Source organism: Talaromyces amestolkiae (assembly GCF_001896365.1).
Source record: "Talaromyces amestolkiae strain CIB chromosome Unknown scaffold26.1, whole genome shotgun sequence".
NCBI lineage: Eukaryota > Fungi > Ascomycota > Eurotiomycetes > Eurotiales > Trichocomaceae > Talaromyces > Talaromyces amestolkiae.
The window spans coordinates 127317-144539 of record NW_024468062.1 but is presented as its reverse complement, the minus strand read 5'-3'; the positions used below and the strand labels follow the sequence as shown (position 1 = coordinate 144539).

The following is a 17223-nucleotide window of genomic DNA, read 5'->3' as shown; positions in this document are numbered from 1 at the left end:
TTCTTCCTTCTTGCTATACCTTTTATGCATCCGTCTGTCTGTTATTATAAAAATGATCAGGGCTTCATTCTGTCCAACCTTGATGGTTGACAACTTCTTTATATAGAGCTGAGATTTTTGAACTTGCTTGCCTCTCTTTCCGAAAAGGGCTGTATGCATCTGAACACTTTTCAGCCAGCACATGAGCAAAAAAGTCGTCATCATGTGCGATCTTTAGGTTGATTTTCCAGTAATCTGATGTACTTCGTACTTGGTATTTATCGCCACCAGACGCGGTGTAGCTGGATGCATCCTGTGTTTTTTTCGAATCGCGATGCGTTCATCTAATTTGCTACTGTATTATTCGGTGTATTGTACGCTGGCTAAAGTGTAATCTATTTCGCGCCGAAGAAGCAAAAATGGAAGCAAATCGAGCCAATGACGTTCGTAAGGATGGTATCCGGTCTGTTACGGACGCTAGTACCGTAAGTGTAACAGTGGCAGAACGCAGTCCTGTTGTGCTATCCCTCGTGAAAGCGGCGCAGCGGTAACAGTAATACTAATACCAACGCGGCCAGCAACACCTGAACAATGAGATGGTGAAGGGCGTCTGGCGAGAACTCCAAAGCAAATCAGCCAAAGGAGGAAAAATAAGGGAAGGGAAAGGGAAAAGAGCAGCCAAGCTCATCATTGATCACGTCCATCGTCAATCCCGCCCAACGTCTTTCTCTTCCCTTTCCCTCTCTCCCTCTTCACTACATCCCCTATCTATTCCCATCCCATTCATCGTCCATCTTCATCCTCTTTTATCTCCACCACCGGGATTTACTCCATTTCTCCTCCGTTAACTATCGACAATAGCCTCACCTCACGGACCCCGTCTGGCTATTTCTCTCCCTGCCAAAGAGGAGGACCAATCCGAGCACCACGGACATTCTGCATCGAGATCAGCCATATACGACGTGCTGAAATCACAAAAATACCATCATTTATCAATACAAAATCCGTCGCACGCTGACCCGGCGGCGCTGTCTGTCTCCAGCAAGTGGCAGCAAGTCGGGTCGCGAGAAACGGTCGGCTTTGCTCTGACCGCAACCAACATTACTCAAGCCAACCCGCGAAGACGTGTTCCTTTCGCCTTTTATCCACTTTGTCCATTTCCGATTCCATAAAAGCATCAGGTATTATCGCCACCTTTGCCCTAGTTATATGATTTATCTAGGAAGCTCTTTCATCTGACTCCTGCGGTGTTTCATTCGTTAACTCGCCGGGTTTGGTACAGAATCCATGGCTCGCAGCTGTCGCTAGAGATAAATTAGTCCATTCCACMCCMCMCCCGCCACGCTCGATCTCACAAATACTTTCTCTCCGAGCAGTCGAGTCTTGCGTCGCGGGAGACGCTGGTTGGCATCATGTCGGGGGCTCCACCGTACAGCCTACGATCTCCTCCACCCGGCCAGCAATCCTCCTACAACTCCTACTCTTCTTCACCCCCAAAAAGTCGCGCGTATTATCCGAATAATGATCAATACCAACAACACCCTCCGGAGACACCTCAACCCTACACCTCATCCTATTCCCGCAGTCCGCATTTTCCTCATGCTAGCTCTCCGCTAGCCAACACCTTGCCTCCCTTGAACGGTGGTCCTCATTCGGATACATCTCCTTCTTATCCGGGACAACATCCAGGATCAGCAGCTTCTGGTTACTCCCTGCCACGGATTCATACCCACGGCATGTCTGATACTCGCCCTTCTTCGTACGGGCAGCCAGCCGCTTCACATTCTCATCCGCCGAGCCGTCTTGAGAGTCAATTATTATCTCCCAAGAAAGAACCAGACACCTCATTCATGTCTGCTCGTGAGAACGGGTCTAGCAGATACCTTGCTCACTCTCCAGTGATGCGTCCACCTTCGCCGAAGGAAACCGTAAGTTTTCATTACTGTATCGCATCGACGTCGAATAAAATCCTAATGACTATATAGAAACCTACACGCACTGCCGATCCCATGTCCTTTGCCAGCATTCTCTCAGAGCCTACCGAGGATACACCACCGCCTCGACGAGCTTCGCCGCCGCCTCCTCTCCCTCCTTCGCAGCCTATAATTCGCACCAAAGAAGCAGAGCCTGCTCCAGTTTTGCCTAGATTGGAGAAGAAACCAAGCCAGGAAAAGCAACCGGCTATTGTCGAACGGGAACGGGAGGAAAAGATACTCTTACCTCCGCGTGAAAATGGCTTGCAAAACCAGGAAAAGCCTGCCCCTATCGTTCAAGCGCGCGTTGTAAAAGCACCACGCTTGACGCAGAAAGATGCCGAAGCCATCGAGCGAAAAGTGGCAGAGATCGACAGAGCCGAGAAAAGCGACGTTGAGGATGAAACTGGCTTCGAGGCGGAGCTCAAGCTTTACATTGCTAAGAGCAAGAAGCGAGCAATGGAGGCCGATATTCTAGAATCTCATAAGATGAAGGTACGCTGACTCGAACACAGTGATTTTGAAAACATTCGCAACTGACTACATATAGCGCCGCCGTAACGAATTTCTCTTAAAACTGAGCGCCAACTTTACAAATGGCGCCGAGGCTGGTGGCGAGCGTTTCCGTAGAGCGAACGAGCGTGAAGTCGTTGCTGAGGTTCAACGCAAGGAGGTTCAGGATGAGAAAGAGCGCAAAAAGGACATGCAACGAAAGCGTCGTCGCGAGAACACCGTACGCATCGAGACTGCCAAGAAGCTCGAGGCAGAACGTAGGGCCAAGCGTACAGTCGATCCTATTGAAAAGGAGAAACTTTTGCGGGAAGCCGAGAAAGCCCAGAAGAAGATTAAAGGTGTCAAACGAGCTCTCGAAAGAGGCAACCAACCGGCAGAGATCAGTGAGGTCACCCCTCTTGCTCCTAATATGGAAGGTGGCACTACAAGCACATTCCACATTGGCAAAGAAAGGTCACCATCTTCGAAGAAGAAATCATCTCGCCCAACTCCTTCGGCTCGCCCCAAGAAGTCGAAAGAGAAGAAGCAAGCCGAAAAGGATGCAGCTGAGCAAGCTTATCTAGCTGCAGAGAGGGACGAGCCGATAGCTATCCTACCCAAAGACGAACTTCGCCCAAGTGTTTCCAAGAAAGATACCAAGGGTGCTCGATCGAAAGAGCCAACGCCAACCCCCGCTAATGCCTTCGAGACTAAGGGTTACAACCAGATATACGAGCAAATTTGGCGCGATATTGCTCGAAAGGACATCCCCAAGGTTTACCGAATCAAGACCATGTCGCTTAGTACACGTCAAGAGAATTTGCGCAAGACTGCACAATTAGCAAGCAAACAGTCTCGCAAATGGCAAGAACGTACAAACAAGAGCACAAAGGACACACAAGCCCGTGCTAAGCGAACCATGCGTGAAATGATGTCCTTTTGGAAGAGGAATGAGCGCGAGGAGCGAGATCTACGTCGTATGGCAGAGAAGCAGGAATTGGAGTTGGCCAAGAGAGCGGAGGCCGATCGCGAAGCCAATCGCCAGAAGCGAAAACTCAACTTTCTTATCTCTCAGACCGAACTGTACTCTCACTTTATCGGTCGTAAAATCAAGACTGATGAAGCAGAAGCCACAGGTGACCCCTCTATACAAACGACTGGAGAAACGGTGCAGCCAGGGAAGCCTGGTGCTCACACTATTGATCTACCTGATAGTGTAGCGGACACCAAGGCCAAGGTTACGGCATTCGAGGATCTCGACTTTGACGCAGAGGATGAAACAGAACTTCGCAGGGCTGCTATGGCCAATGCTCAGAATGCAGTTGAAGAAGCCCAGGCTCGTGCACGAGCCTTCAATAACGAGGAGAACCCGATGGCTGCACTCGATGAAGGGGAAATGAACTTCCAAAATCCAACCAGTTTGGGTGACATCCAGATTTCGCAGCCCAAGATGCTTACTGCTCAGTTGAAAGAATATCAATTGAAAGGTCTCAACTGGCTTGTCAACCTTTACGAGCAAGGTATCAATGGTATTTTGGCAGATGAGATGGGTCTCGGTAAAACGATCCAGTCGATCTCCGTCATGGCATATCTTGCTGAGGTTCACAACATCTGGGGCCCGTTCTTGGTTATTGCTCCTGCATCTACGCTCCACAATTGGCAGCAGGAAATCACAAAATTCGTTCCAAACATCAAAGTGCTACCATACTGGGGTAATGCGAAGGATCGTAAGATTCTGCGCAAGTTCTGGGACCGCAAGCATCTCACATACACCAGGGAGTCGGAGTTTCACGTTCTTGTAACATCTTATCAACTCGTTGTCTTGGACGCTCAGTACTTCCAGAAAGTCAAATGGCAGTATATGATTCTTGACGAAGCTCAGGCCATCAAGTCATCACAAAGTTCACGATGGAAAAACTTGTTAGGTTTCTCTTGCCGTAACCGACTCTTGCTCACGGGTACCCCCATCCAGAACAACATGCAAGAACTTTGGGCTTTGCTGCATTTCATCATGCCTACATTGTTTGACTCTCACGACGAATTTAGCGAATGGTTCTCCAAAGATATTGAGTCTCACGCGCAGAGTAACACCAAACTCAACGAAGATCAACTCCGGCGTCTTCATATGATCCTCAAGCCTTTTATGCTCCGTCGTGTCAAGAAGCACGTGCAGCAGGAGTTGGGTGACAAGGTCGAAAAGGATGTTTTCTGTGATCTCACCTACCGTCAGCGAGCCTACTATTCGAACTTGCGCAATCGCGTCAGTATCATGGATTTGATTGAAAAGGCCGCTATTGGTGACGATGCTGATAGCACTACATTGATGAATCTCGTGATGCAGTTCCGTAAAGTTTGCAACCATCCCGATTTGTTCGAGCGTGCAGATACTCGTTCTCCATTCTCTATGGGACATTTTGCAGAGACCGCATCATTCATGAGAGAAGGTCATTTTGTTGAAGTGCTTTACTCAACGCGCAATTTCATCGAATATGAACTCCCACGCTTGTTTTTCACCGATGAGGGACGTATTGATATTCCCGGGTCAAAGAATCCGAAGGCTGGTTTCCAAAACAAGTACCTTTCACATCTCATGAATATATGGTCGCCGGAAAACATCAAAAAGAGCATGGCCGAAGATCAGGCGTTTTCATTTTTGAGGTTCGCCGATGTCTCCCCACAAGAAGCCTACGAAACGTCACGTCTGGGAGGATTTGAACTTGCGGTTCGTCGACGTGGCGTGCCGAACCGGCTCTCACGAATTAATGTGGCCTACGACAAGTCGGACGGCGATGACCTTAATTCCATGCTTACGCACTCGCTATTTAATGTGATCGACCGCAACGATCGTTCTGATCTTTGTAATTCAGCTCTGGATGGATATATGCGAGAACTTCTGACTGTGTCACGAAAGGCATTTGATAATGGAGGACTGGCCTTGATTGAGCCGGCAGCCCGTCCTGCAGCCACTTCGCCTCCAATAACCATGTCTTGTTCCGGTCAAGCAGCAATCAGGGAAACAAACAGTTTGCTTTTCAATGTGCCTGCACGCCAAGCTCTCTACGCCATGCATAGCCGGCAATTGGATGAGCAGATTGTCGAGAAGGGCTTAGATCCTGTGCCTTACTCGCATGCTCCATTGTTGCCTGAGCCGATTTCGTCCAAGGCTCGTTTCACTAAGATTGAAATACCATCTATGAGACGGTTTGTCACCGACTCTGGAAAACTGGCTAAATTGGATGAGCTCCTTGCCGAACTCAAGAATGGCGGTCACCGTGTACTCTTGTACTTCCAGATGACCCGCATGATTGATCTGATGGAAGAGTACCTAACGTACCGCAATTATAAATATTGCCGACTTGACGGAAGCACTAAACTTGAAGATCGACGTGACACAGTTGCAGACTTCCAACATCGTCCTGAGATATTTGTGTTCTTGCTTTCTACCCGTGCTGGTGGTCTTGGTATCAATCTTACCGCCGCAGATACTGTCATTTTCTACGACTCTGACTGGAATCCCACCATCGATTCACAGGCCATGGACAGAGCACATCGTCTGGGTCAGACACGACAAGTCACAGTCTATCGTCTCATCACCCGCGGCACAATCGAAGAGCGAATCCGTAAGCGAGCTCTACAGAAAGAAGAAGTGCAACGGGTTGTCATTTCAGGTGGCGCTGCTGGTGGTGTTGACTTTAATACTCGTCACCGTGAGAACCGCACCAAGGACATTGCAATGTGGCTTGCAGACGATGACCAAGCCGAGTTGATTGAACAAAAAGAGCGAGAAGCGCTAGAGCGCGGAGATGATCCGCTTGCCAAGAAGGGAAAGAAGGCCCAATTGAAGAAGAAGAAGGATCTCACATTGGATGATATGTATCACGAGGGTAAGCAATACATTATTTACGCACTACATGGATGCCAAATTTCTGACTTCATTCCAGGCGAAGGACATTTCGATGATGTTAGCGCGAAGCCTTCCGGTGCCGCAACGCCTGTGTCAGGTGAAGTCATTCCACCTTCATCCGCGTTGAGCAAGAAGCGCAGTAAAACTGCCAAGGGGCCTTCCAAGCGCGCAAAGACGACCAAGGAACGTCTGCGACTGATTGACGGCGACAACGATCCTATAGACGAGTGATGATTCTGAGATCGATCCTCTTCAGACTTGGCCTTTAATTACTATTTATGATTTTTCTAGATGCGGAGCTACATGTATCCCCGGTTGTCACTGTTATCTCTTCTATTTCCTACATTGTTTTTCATCTTTTCCATGCCCACGAATTACCGGACTATTGCTTGTCGTATTCTTTACATCTATTCGATTTGACGGTTTTTTGGGCTTATATTCATTTCATTGTATTCTCCAAATTTTTCCCACGACGCGAGAAAAGATCAACTTGCTGTTAGAAATGAGGAAATCATTGCGGTTATCGAAAGGAAGACTCTTAGGGCTCTGGTTGGTTTGGCTTTTTTCTACTTCTTCTATTGTATCATTAGTCTAGTGTGAGAAATTTTTGTTAGTAATGACTTTTTGACATGTACGTGTATGATTTCGTTGGATTTCTTACTTTCATCTTGGTTTTGATCGGTTTATGCTGTTCTTCTCGAGATGGTGGAGGTTGGAAGTGGATGGTGGATGGTGATACATGCTAAGAGAGATGAATAGACCGGGTTACAATGAATGAACATCCTTTATGTACAATTTAATATGAGTGTTTGAGTAGAGCTTTAGATGCCTTTGTAGAATTAGGTAACTGCAGTAGATGTCAAGATTAGGGCTTGACAAGAGTCACAGCTCCCAACGTCTAGGCTACCACATTACGAACCTTAAAACTTGGTATCAAATTCTAAGAAGTTCGTCATCTTACATCTATCGGGCTTCTGTAAACGCTCCCTAGAGAACAATCTACGTAATCTCCAAGGCAGTGTATGCATAGAATACGCAAGTGCGAGTCTAAAATAAGCTCCGAAGCACATTACAGGAACAAAGCAAAAGGTTGATTCAATCAATTCTACAATTCTATACCCTATCCAACCAAGCCCATGTAAATGGCGAGTAATGATCATCAAAATCAAACCGACCCACTGTGATGGCATCAAAACCAGGATTACAACGAACGGGGAGAGTAGACCGGCCGAAGCTCACGGCCGACTAACAACCAGCATATTCAGCAACTCGATGATTACATAGTCGAAACGATTAATTATGCATTCTTCAGCCTTTAATTGACGGCTTGGTTTCATATATGAGTGACCAACGTGCACTAGGGGGCTTGAACCTGGCATTCGCCTCAATGATGCGTACCAACATACGACTGTCTGGTTATAAAAAGGCCGCATTAGTGACGAGCACAACACTTAGAACTGGATAATTACTGGAGAATAGATTAAATATACGGCTAGAAGGGCATGAACTACTTTGACAAGACCAATGATGGAATGTTTTAGTTAATGCAGCCGCATTGCGTTTCCGCGCCACTGCACTATAGAGTAAGCAGAGATAAGCAAGCCCTAATATAACTATGTCGCGAGCTTCACACGTGGGCATATTGCTCACACGTGGGCATATTGCTTGGTTGCAACCTTCCTCAAATGTGGAAGTTGGGCTCGAGGGAATAAATTAGCCATTGTGGCAGCATTACAGTAATCCTAACTGCTGTCTAACCTTCGAGGCGATATATGGCTTTGAAGATTTTAGGGAAGTATAGCATATTCACTCAAAATGTGGCCATCAATAGGGAACAAACTTCTGCTAATAGTGTTTAAGCAATTATTCATTTTATTTTAAGCTTATCAAACTTTCTTGAAACTCGTTGAAACTCCTTAAAACAATGTTTGCACGGTGTCGCAACTTAGATGTATAACGGCCTTGAGCACAAACACTCATTTGATGGCTGAGGCTTCCGCAAGCCCTGGTATCACCGTAGCAGTGATTCAATTGAGGCTATGATTAACAATCTAACGTTTGCCATAGGTTTCTCTGTCATGGCTCGAGATGTCTGTTTCATCGGCCGAGGACACCGGCCGAAGCTACTGGACGATCATCGCAGATGTAAGAACTAAAGATGAGATAGGTAGTTACCTCCAAGAAGATAAACTACTTATAAAGGATCGACAGTCCCTGTTCAAACGGCATAGTAGTCATTTTCAGAGGTATTCGCAGTCAAAATTGTTAATATGCGGGTGTTGTTGACATTGACGCTTGCCCTTGTCGCCGGCCATGCAACGGCCGGGTGCCCCTATGCTGAGCGTGCAGCAGCCCCAGCAGCGGGTTGTCCCTACGCCAAACAAGCCGCTAAACGGGACGTCGTATACGCCCCCGCATACCGCCAGGCTATTGCCGACAAAAAGGGCATTTTCTACAGTGAGTTCGATATCCGTGTCGACGGGAAGTAACCGATTAATCATGTGTTAATACTGTATAGTGAACCGAATTGGACCTTCCGGATCCACGCTTTACATTGCCAACGCCGATGGCAGCGATGCCAAAGAATTGATGCCAAACCAGACCAATCCATTCGACTACCACGCCTCATGGTCCCCAGACAACCAGTGGATTGTCTTCACCAGCGAACGTCGCGCTCTTGGTCAATCTGACCTCTACCGCATCAAGCCAGATGGCTCAAATCTCCAAAAATTAGTGCAGACCGACTCCGTCGAGGACGTGGGCGTGCTCTCACCAGACAGCACCCTGGTCGCCTACGTCTCGACAGCCGGCAACTACACGGCCAACATCTGGGTCACAGACTTGAAGACTGGAGTTGCGACAAATCTCACAGATACTGCCCTCACTCGCAGTAGTAACATCTACCCAAGCGGCCACTTCCGTCCCTCATTCTCTCCCGACGGCCACTGGATTGCTTTCAGCTCGGACCGTAACACGGACTGGACTGGTCACAGCAACGGTACCGGCTGGGAGCACACACAGTCTCTAGGTATCTATCTCATCCGTCCCGATGGCACGGATTTCCGTCTGCTCGTTAATCAGACTGGATACTCCCTCGGCTCGCCTGTGTGGTCCTCTGACGGTAGCCGTATTGCATACACCAACATCTCCACCGAAGACACATACTATGCGCACGGTGTGAGCGAAGAACAGGCCGCTGTGAGTTCTCAGGTATACAGTATCGATGTCGCAAGCGGCAAGAATATTGTTGCTGAAACATCCGGTGACTACCTCAAAGTTAGCCAGTACTATATCGGTCAGACCAAGAACATTGGTTATGTTCTCAAGGGTGGCATTCCTGACGAGGGCATTGCCTATACCGCTCCAGACTCCAAGCACAAGGCTTTCAACCTCACCTCCCTACGCAACCCGTCTTGGTCTCCGGATGGCACAAAGGTTGTGTATGAGCTACCCAACTTCACCCAGTTCCCCGGTGAAACGGAGCTCTTCAGCTTCGACGCAGACTGGGAATACCGTTACATGGATGTATTCCCTACATTCAACAATGTCTCCAATCGCATGGCCGTCACCGAGAAGGTACTGGGTGGCGCGAACGGCTCAGTCGTTACTTCGTCACCTGAATACACGGATCTAGTCGATGCCTTAGATTCGTACGATATTTACTCGCTCGACAACTCGACCGAGGTTCTGTGGCTATTGGAAGGTCAAGCCGGCGCCTTCCAGCCTTCGTTCAACCCCGATGGCACTGAGTTGCTTGTTGGATTTGGTGCCTGGTTTCTGACTCGTACCGAGGCTGGTGCCACCATCTATAGATTCGATGCCAACGGCACATCCTTCACGAATCTGACTAGTGAAGACAACACCCAAAACGCCGGCTTCCCGTCCTGGTCTCCTGATGGTTCAGCTATGGTCTACCGTCTCTGGGATATGGAATCCGGTGCTCCGAAGGGTTTGCAAATCTTCAACTTTACGACTTGTGAGACTACTGCGTTGACGACGGGATGGGATAATACACCTGGCTGGTCTCCTGACGGCGAGCGTATCGTGTTCACGCGTAACGGTAACTGGACTACAGAGTACGGCGCTCGCTGGTACGCGGATCGGTTCGACATTTACACCATCCGCCCCGACGGCACTGACCTCACCCAGGTCACTGATAGTTTGGCCAACGATGCCCAGTATGTCCCTACCCATACACCCCTTTCTAACTCTCGGATATAGTAGCCATTTCTAACGATAAAACAGTGCCGTTTGGTCCGCCGATGGCCGCATCTTGTGGAGTACTGGCATGTGGGGTTTCAAAGATGAGAGCCACCTCTCTGACAATACCTTTCAACCGTATGGCCAGATCATGGTTATGGACTATGATGGTTCTAACAAGCAGTTGCTTACGAATACCATCTGGGAGGACTCCATGCCGTTGTATATGCCTAATGAATACCTCGAGTAAGGTCCTACGGGTACCAAGACCAGATAGACTATCACATCACTATACAGTCCAAATTCAGTTCCCGTTCACAGAGTAGTGGTTACAAGCGTCCACCCTGCCAGTTGATATGGAGGCTAGCCTTCCTCGCATCGTAGATAAAACCATTATCTAGACACAGGAGGGAGGAACAGCAAAAAGTCAACAAAAAATAATCAACATACAGTGGCATCTTACTACCACTTTAACTCTTATTGCTTCTAAAGCCACGGGAAAACGTTCCATACCCCATGAAATGCTCTAGAATTCTGCTTAGATAATTAATATTCTTGTTATCTTCAAGAAGCTATCGGCAGGCGAAACGGACCTGAAAACCCTTCAGCCGTTCTGACACCGACTTAGACCGCTTATTCGAAATAGGGCATAGGCATCATGACGATACCACGTCCTGCTGAATTTGACAAGACTCTGTCGCGAAATTGTCGATATAACGCAAAGAGTGCCGACTGAAGAGGTGAAGTAGATCGATAGCAGGCTTTTTCTAGCCTAGCGACTAGATAGAATAGCTGTCTGATTGGCGGTAAGGTTGGTCTGGAAGAAACGGATAAGCCTGTCGAAAGGTATCATGTCAACGCGATCATAAAGATCAACGTGGCCAGCTCCAGGTACCCAGATCAGCTCTTTTGGTTCTGCTGCACGTTGAAAAGCCTCTGCGCTGCATTCGCGAGAATGCGCTATATCGCCAGATATGAAGAGCAGTGGACGTGGAGATATCGTTTCAATATCGTTGAATGGATAGAAATTCATGAACTTCACGTTGCTTGAGAATGTTGGATGTGTGGTGATGTTTACCGTGGTCCCCGCTGGAGTGTACTCACCACGTGAAGTACGGTAGAAGTCGTAAAACTCACGTTGGATTGGCGACAGGTTGGGTGAGTATGTATTTGCGGTGCCGGCAGTGTATTGGACCTCCCCGCCATCCAGCTCAGTCCAACGCTGTCGTGAGGCTTGGTCGATGACATGCATGCGCTGCTGGACACCTTGCAAATGTTGCAAGCCATCGCGGTTGAGAGCTCCCATGTTGTACATGCTTGCAGTAGCGATGGCTTTCAAACGCGTATCAATCTTTGCTGCGCTTATTAGAAAGCCGCCACTGCCACAAATCCCAACAGCTCCAATCCGCTCACGATCGACGAAGCCTTGCCTCCCCAGATAGTCAACTGCAGCGCTGAATCCCTCGGCGTAAAGATCAGGTGAAACAGCATTACGGGGCTCTCCATCGCTGCCATCCCAGAACTGGTGGTCAAATGAGAGAGAAACAAAGCCCTGCTCGGCTAACTTCGTGGCATAAAGATTCGCGCTCTGCTCTTTCACTGCACCCATGGGATGTCCGACAACGATAGCTGGCGCTGCATTGCTAGTAAGATTGTCCGGGGTGAAAAGGTTGCCGCGATGGTCATCTGATATTGGTTCTGAAACGTTATTGGCTGAAGTGTGACTTTATTGCTACGGTAGAAGTTGTCTGCTCCAAACGATAGGTTCTGTGCAGTGACTGCGTTCACAATTGAAGTAACGCCGAGCGTGGAAACGGTGTCTCGTATGATCCTCATGAGGCCGATGATTCCTGGTAATCGAGTCTGCGCTTTAGAGGATCTAGAGGAATAGAAGGCTAGAAACGGAGGGAATGAATAAGTCCATCATGGATATTGTTTGCTTTATATAGATGATGACTTGGTAGCCGGTGATAGCATGTCGCGCCTGCCATCTTCTGGGTACGTCACCTACATGTTGTAAAAATTAGTATCGACGTCAAATTGCGAAATTGCGACTTTGCACGGAATGCCACCGTCACCCTCTTGGCTATAGCGTTCGATTGAGTTGTCGTCGTACCAAGACACTAAGCTGACATATGTGAGAACGTTCATACAGGGAAATCGAAACAAGACAACATTGCGAGCACCTAATTGAAAGCTGGCAGCTTCTCCGAGGTCACTACCAAGACTGATTGACGTCTGGTGCTATGCGCGGATCGGCTCCCAGGATTGTACTATGCATACATGTAACATGTGGAGCACTCTGCAAGTTGCTTACACGTGGGTCCGATTGAACCGATAGTCAATTCACGACGAGATGGATTAGTTAGTCAGTTAACTACATAGTAAGTAAGGTAATCGATTCCAAGTCCCCGAAACAGGCAAGACTCAGTCGGGAGTCCACACTTCACTCGTCATGGAAATGCCCGGGTGGTCATATACTTCCATTTACAAGCGCAAGTCTCGACGCAACTTCTCCCACTGATTGCTGCACTGACTAGCATACCATGGAACAACATCCATTAGGCGTTCAGCCGTTGATGCACGATGATGCTATGCCGCCTGTGAGAAGGCAGCAAAGAGTTTCGTGTCGGCGTATTGTTGCCGTTTGCTTCTGTCAAGCCTTTTTGCACCGTCAGCGCCTCGTAGCTACACTCCCCATTCCAGATCTCGCTGCACCCACTCACCACTATAAGTACACCGGGAGCAGTCGCAGGATCCTGGAGAATCTCCAGTCCTAGCTTATTTGTTCGTTTCCAAATACACAGCACATCATATCTTGCCAACATTCCAGCTTTACCTCAAACCCTCGACATGCCACCCTATACTCACACTGGCCCAGTGGGATGCGACCAGGAATTTGATGCTAGCGTTCTGCGGGGGAAAGTCGCAATTGTGACCGGAGGTAACGATCCAGATACACGGTAATGGAGGATATAGTCCGCTTCCTAACATTACACAGGTGCCAATGGCTTAGGCGAAGCTTACGTCCGAGCTCTCATAGCGGCTGGGKATGGAATCATAGCCTGTGATGTCAGCGCGTTACATTTGCGAAGGCTGACTCAAAATATCAGGGTGAAGGTATGCATCGGAGATCTCGACACCAAAAAGGGACAGAAGTTGGAATTGGAGCTACCAGGGTAATGTCCAACTTGTGTTTAATTGCAAGGAAGTTTCAATTGACGATGGAAATTTCCTAAAAGCACAAAATTCATCCAATGTAACACCGCCGTCTGGGATGACCAGGTCCAGCTCTTCAAAGAGGCAGTCTCACTGTCACCAACCGGCAGGATTTCTTATGTGGTCGCAAATGCTGGTATCCATCGAGTAGATGAAGTCTTCCAGCAGTCAAATACAGACAATGAAGCTGAACAGCCAGATTTGAGCATCATCGATAATAACATAAAGGGTCCTCTATATACAGCCAAGTTGGCGGCTCACTATTTCCTCCGCCAAAACGGGCAGACACCTACACCTGAACAGCAGGATACGTGCTTGATCCTGATCGGCTCAGGAGCAGCATTTTTGGACGTTCCGCGGTCTCCCCAGTACTCTGCAAGCAAATGGGCGATGCGTGGCATCATGCATTCGTTGCGCAGGACTACCTACTACTACGGAAGCCGAGTGAACCTGATTTCTCCATGGTATAAACTAAAAACTGTGTGGTTTGCCATATGTCAAGTGCGCAGCTGACTAGTGTTCCCAGGTATGTACGAACGAATATCTTGCCCGAAGAAAAGTTCAAACATGTCGCCAACACTGGGATACAATTTGCAACGGCAGAGGATGCAGGACAGTGTCTACTCCGAATTCTCAGTGACCCCAGTGTTAATGGCCACTCCTTCTTTGTCACGTGTAGAAAATGGGCTTCACGAGGGTACATTGATCTAGACTTGGAGGACTACCCAGGAAACGACCTGCTAGCCGAAATTCAGGATGACCAGATCCGACCTGCGCCAGTTTCGGCAGGGTTGTTTGTTGAATAGCTTTTTGTAGCCTCTCGGATTTCTCAATAGGACTTCATTACGCAATGCCAGTACGAGGTTTTAGTGTCTACTGTGAGGTGAGGCAACTTCAGTGGGTCAAGTAGTATCAAACGACCAGAGTATCTAAGGGTTCAATAGATTAATAGCCAAAATACAGCATCCGTGGCCGAGTGATGTATATTGACGATGTAATGTAATGATGGTCTCGTGCTTGACCCAAGAAGACGGTGTAAGCGACTTGCATTAGCCCCGGGATCTAGCAATACTAAAAAAACCAGGGCTATGTTTGGTCATCCTACGTACAACCATGTCGTCAACGAAGAAAAGCTTCGAATCGGGTGGACGGACTCAAGTCTTTGCCAACGTTATATGATAAACAACCCACCCAACCCCTAGTAAGCCCAGCCGACACTGCCACATGGTACCCAATATTGCTCTATGAAAAGCTTCTTTTACCCAGGATAAGTTTTAGAATACAACCGAAGGTTAAACCCTAACGCTGATGGCTACACGTACTTGATATTTCTCTCTTAGCTCAACAATAAAGAAATCATTCCATCTCTTGCTCGTGTCATCTCTATTTATCATCAATCACGGTGTCAAAGGTCTGCGAATAACCTTTCTGCATAACCCGTATAAGAGCTGGCCAATACAATTTGAAAACAACATGAAAGGGGTAGCTCAATGCGAGTTTATCAATAATCGCCATTTCAGCACTCTGTCACCCCTCTTCACTCTCCAGAAGTTCGTTGATTCCAGCAGTTCAGGCGATCGAGCCATTAGCCAATGCCATTTCTTTACAAAACCCTCTGTAGCTTCCCAATTCTTAGGGTTCCATGGCTGACCCCAGACTAGAAGAGTAGCTCCCGTGTTGTGCGTATCCCAAAACGCCATGAGATCACGACATAGCTCGTCCTCGTCTAGCCTATCACCAGCGATAATCATCAGGTCACGCATGCCAGGGAACGGGAAGAAGTCTAGCCAGGGGTGATGCGGCACAGCACGTTGGATGGCTGTTGGACGCAGACTTGAAGGAATTTGATCTTCATTGTGGTCTACGGAAGACATATTGAAGATGGAAATGGCTTCATCTGGCCGCAGCCAGTCGGGTGTCATACCGATTGCGCGTATATTATCATTGATAGCACGGTGGACGTTTAGCCGGCGGAGGCTGATCAGGTGTTCGATACGGGGAAAGCCACGCAAGAAGCTCTGGTGTGCAGCTGTCTCAAAATCCCGGCGGAAGCGCAATGCCCCTGGAGGAGCTAGGGTGCAGTTCAAGTCGTCCTCCTCATGTTCCGCGGCGTTAGTCAGAGGAAATGTGGTGACGAAGCCTGTATCATTGGGGTAGACTTCCGAAACGGACGGGTGAGAAGAAGGCTCGGAGACATTATGTGACGATGACCGTCCGTCATTAACCTTCAGTTTCAGTCCTGGTGTTAGGGCTATGGTCAATTCTTCCCAATGTAATCTGGAACAGTAGAAGATCATGCATACGGTACTTCCTTTGATTCAGGCGGTTCTGCAGCCGTCGCCGTTTTTGTTGGTCGATAACACCCGTCCAATCGTCTTCAGGTTCGCGCAGGAGCTGCTGCTGAGGCATTTGCCTTAAAGAAAGAGCCGATGAGGACTGGGCTGCGGATTTCATTGTTGACGTCGCTCATATGGTATGGTCCGAGTTAGACTGTCGTAGGGACTAGTATATACTATCTATGCAAGCTGCTGACAGCAAAAGTCATGCTTATATGCTGTGGCCGCTCCGTGACTCCACTTTAGCTTTTCCTCTTTTACCGTGAAATAACGATGTTCCAGCCTTCCATCGGACAGCTACCGTGGTTGTCCCCCACTTAATTAGGGCTAACGTCCGGGGGCAGACTTCAGGCGGCGTACGTATACTACGTACTTGGGCACAGCTTGCCAATCAATGAATGGCCCACATAAGCGGATCGCAGCTTACTTGTGGATTTCTGAGTTGAAGCTAATGCAAGTTGATTACACGCGCTGTCCCATTGGTGAAATTATTGCTTGCCGCAATCAAGGGCGTACAATAAGACTTCCAAGGTTGCTTGAAATCAATTCAATATTTGCAATAATCCCGTCTCTTGAGTTTCACAGTAGAAATGCGAAGGTCAATAGAAAATCCCAAAAGTGACGAACTTCGAAAGGCAAACAGCTCTGTTAAACCACAGTACGAAGGCACCCTCCTTCCCGCAACTGGCCTTCGCTCTGTGGGCACTCCTTTTCATTGGCAAGGAAGTTAAAGCACTATACACAACTATTAGCGCACAGAAAGAGTTCGACGACCTAGCCTTTCCCTAAAGTCGTTAGGAACGCTGTCAGTCTTTTCTCTCATTTCAAACGACAGCTATACAACCGCTGGAGCCCAATCTCTCTCACAAGACGCGCCAGACACTTATGAGATGAAAGGAACTTGCGATTCGAAATTTCAATTTTTCGATCTGCCCTACATCTCTTCCGAGGCTATTTCTATTGTATGCTCAACCTCTGATGCACAGTCTACCTTGAAGCGTTCCATCCTAGATTGCTGGGAGAGTGAATTCGGGGGAAACGAAAAGACGTTGATCGAGCGCCATTGCTCCCGTGTAACAGACGATCCATTCAGGCAATCATCAGTGACAAGTTTTTCAAC

General features: G+C 48.2%; 5 protein-coding genes across 5 annotated transcripts; 3 read left to right on the top strand and 2 right to left on the bottom strand.

The window, feature by feature from the left end:
• Positions 1 to 398: 398 nt before the first annotated feature.
• On the top strand, positions 399 to 6579 carry BHQ10_009699 (uncharacterized protein; the record flags this gene model as incomplete). The annotated part of the gene is made up of 5 exons (XM_040882642.1): positions 399 to 464; positions 1299 to 1907; positions 1965 to 2447; positions 2503 to 6328; positions 6386 to 6579. 5 exons carry the CDS (start codon positions 399 to 401, stop codon positions 6577 to 6579), a joined length of 5178 nt encoding a protein of 1725 aa, XP_040738201.1.
• A 2039-nt stretch (positions 6580 to 8618) lies between these two features.
• On the top strand, positions 8619 to 10798 carry BHQ10_009698 (uncharacterized protein; the record flags this gene model as incomplete). Its single annotated transcript, XM_040882641.1, has 3 exons — positions 8619 to 8805; positions 8867 to 10526; positions 10594 to 10798. The coding sequence occupies 3 exons, from the start codon at positions 8619 to 8621 to the stop codon at positions 10796 to 10798; spliced, it is 2052 nt and encodes a 683-aa protein (XP_040738200.1).
• A 522-nt stretch (positions 10799 to 11320) lies between these two features.
• On the bottom strand, positions 11321 to 12157 carry BHQ10_009697 (uncharacterized protein; the record flags this gene model as incomplete). Its single annotated transcript, XM_040882640.1, has 1 exon — positions 11321 to 12157. The coding sequence occupies one exon, from the start codon at positions 12155 to 12157 to the stop codon at positions 11321 to 11323; it is 837 nt and encodes a 278-aa protein (XP_040738199.1).
• Positions 12158 to 13401: 1244 nt separating this feature from the next.
• BHQ10_009696 (uncharacterized protein) lies at positions 13402 to 14573 on the top strand (the record flags this gene model as incomplete). Its single annotated transcript, XM_040882639.1, has 4 exons — positions 13402 to 13492; positions 13550 to 13727; positions 13791 to 14231; positions 14294 to 14573. 4 exons carry the CDS (start codon positions 13402 to 13404, stop codon positions 14571 to 14573), a joined length of 990 nt encoding a protein of 329 aa, XP_040738198.1.
• A 681-nt stretch (positions 14574 to 15254) lies between these two features.
• BHQ10_009695 (uncharacterized protein) lies at positions 15255 to 16221 on the bottom strand (the record flags this gene model as incomplete). Its single annotated transcript, XM_040882638.1, has 2 exons — positions 15255 to 16006; positions 16071 to 16221. 2 exons carry the CDS (start codon positions 16219 to 16221, stop codon positions 15255 to 15257), a joined length of 903 nt encoding a protein of 300 aa, XP_040738197.1.
• Positions 16222 to 17223: the final 1002 nt, after the last annotated feature.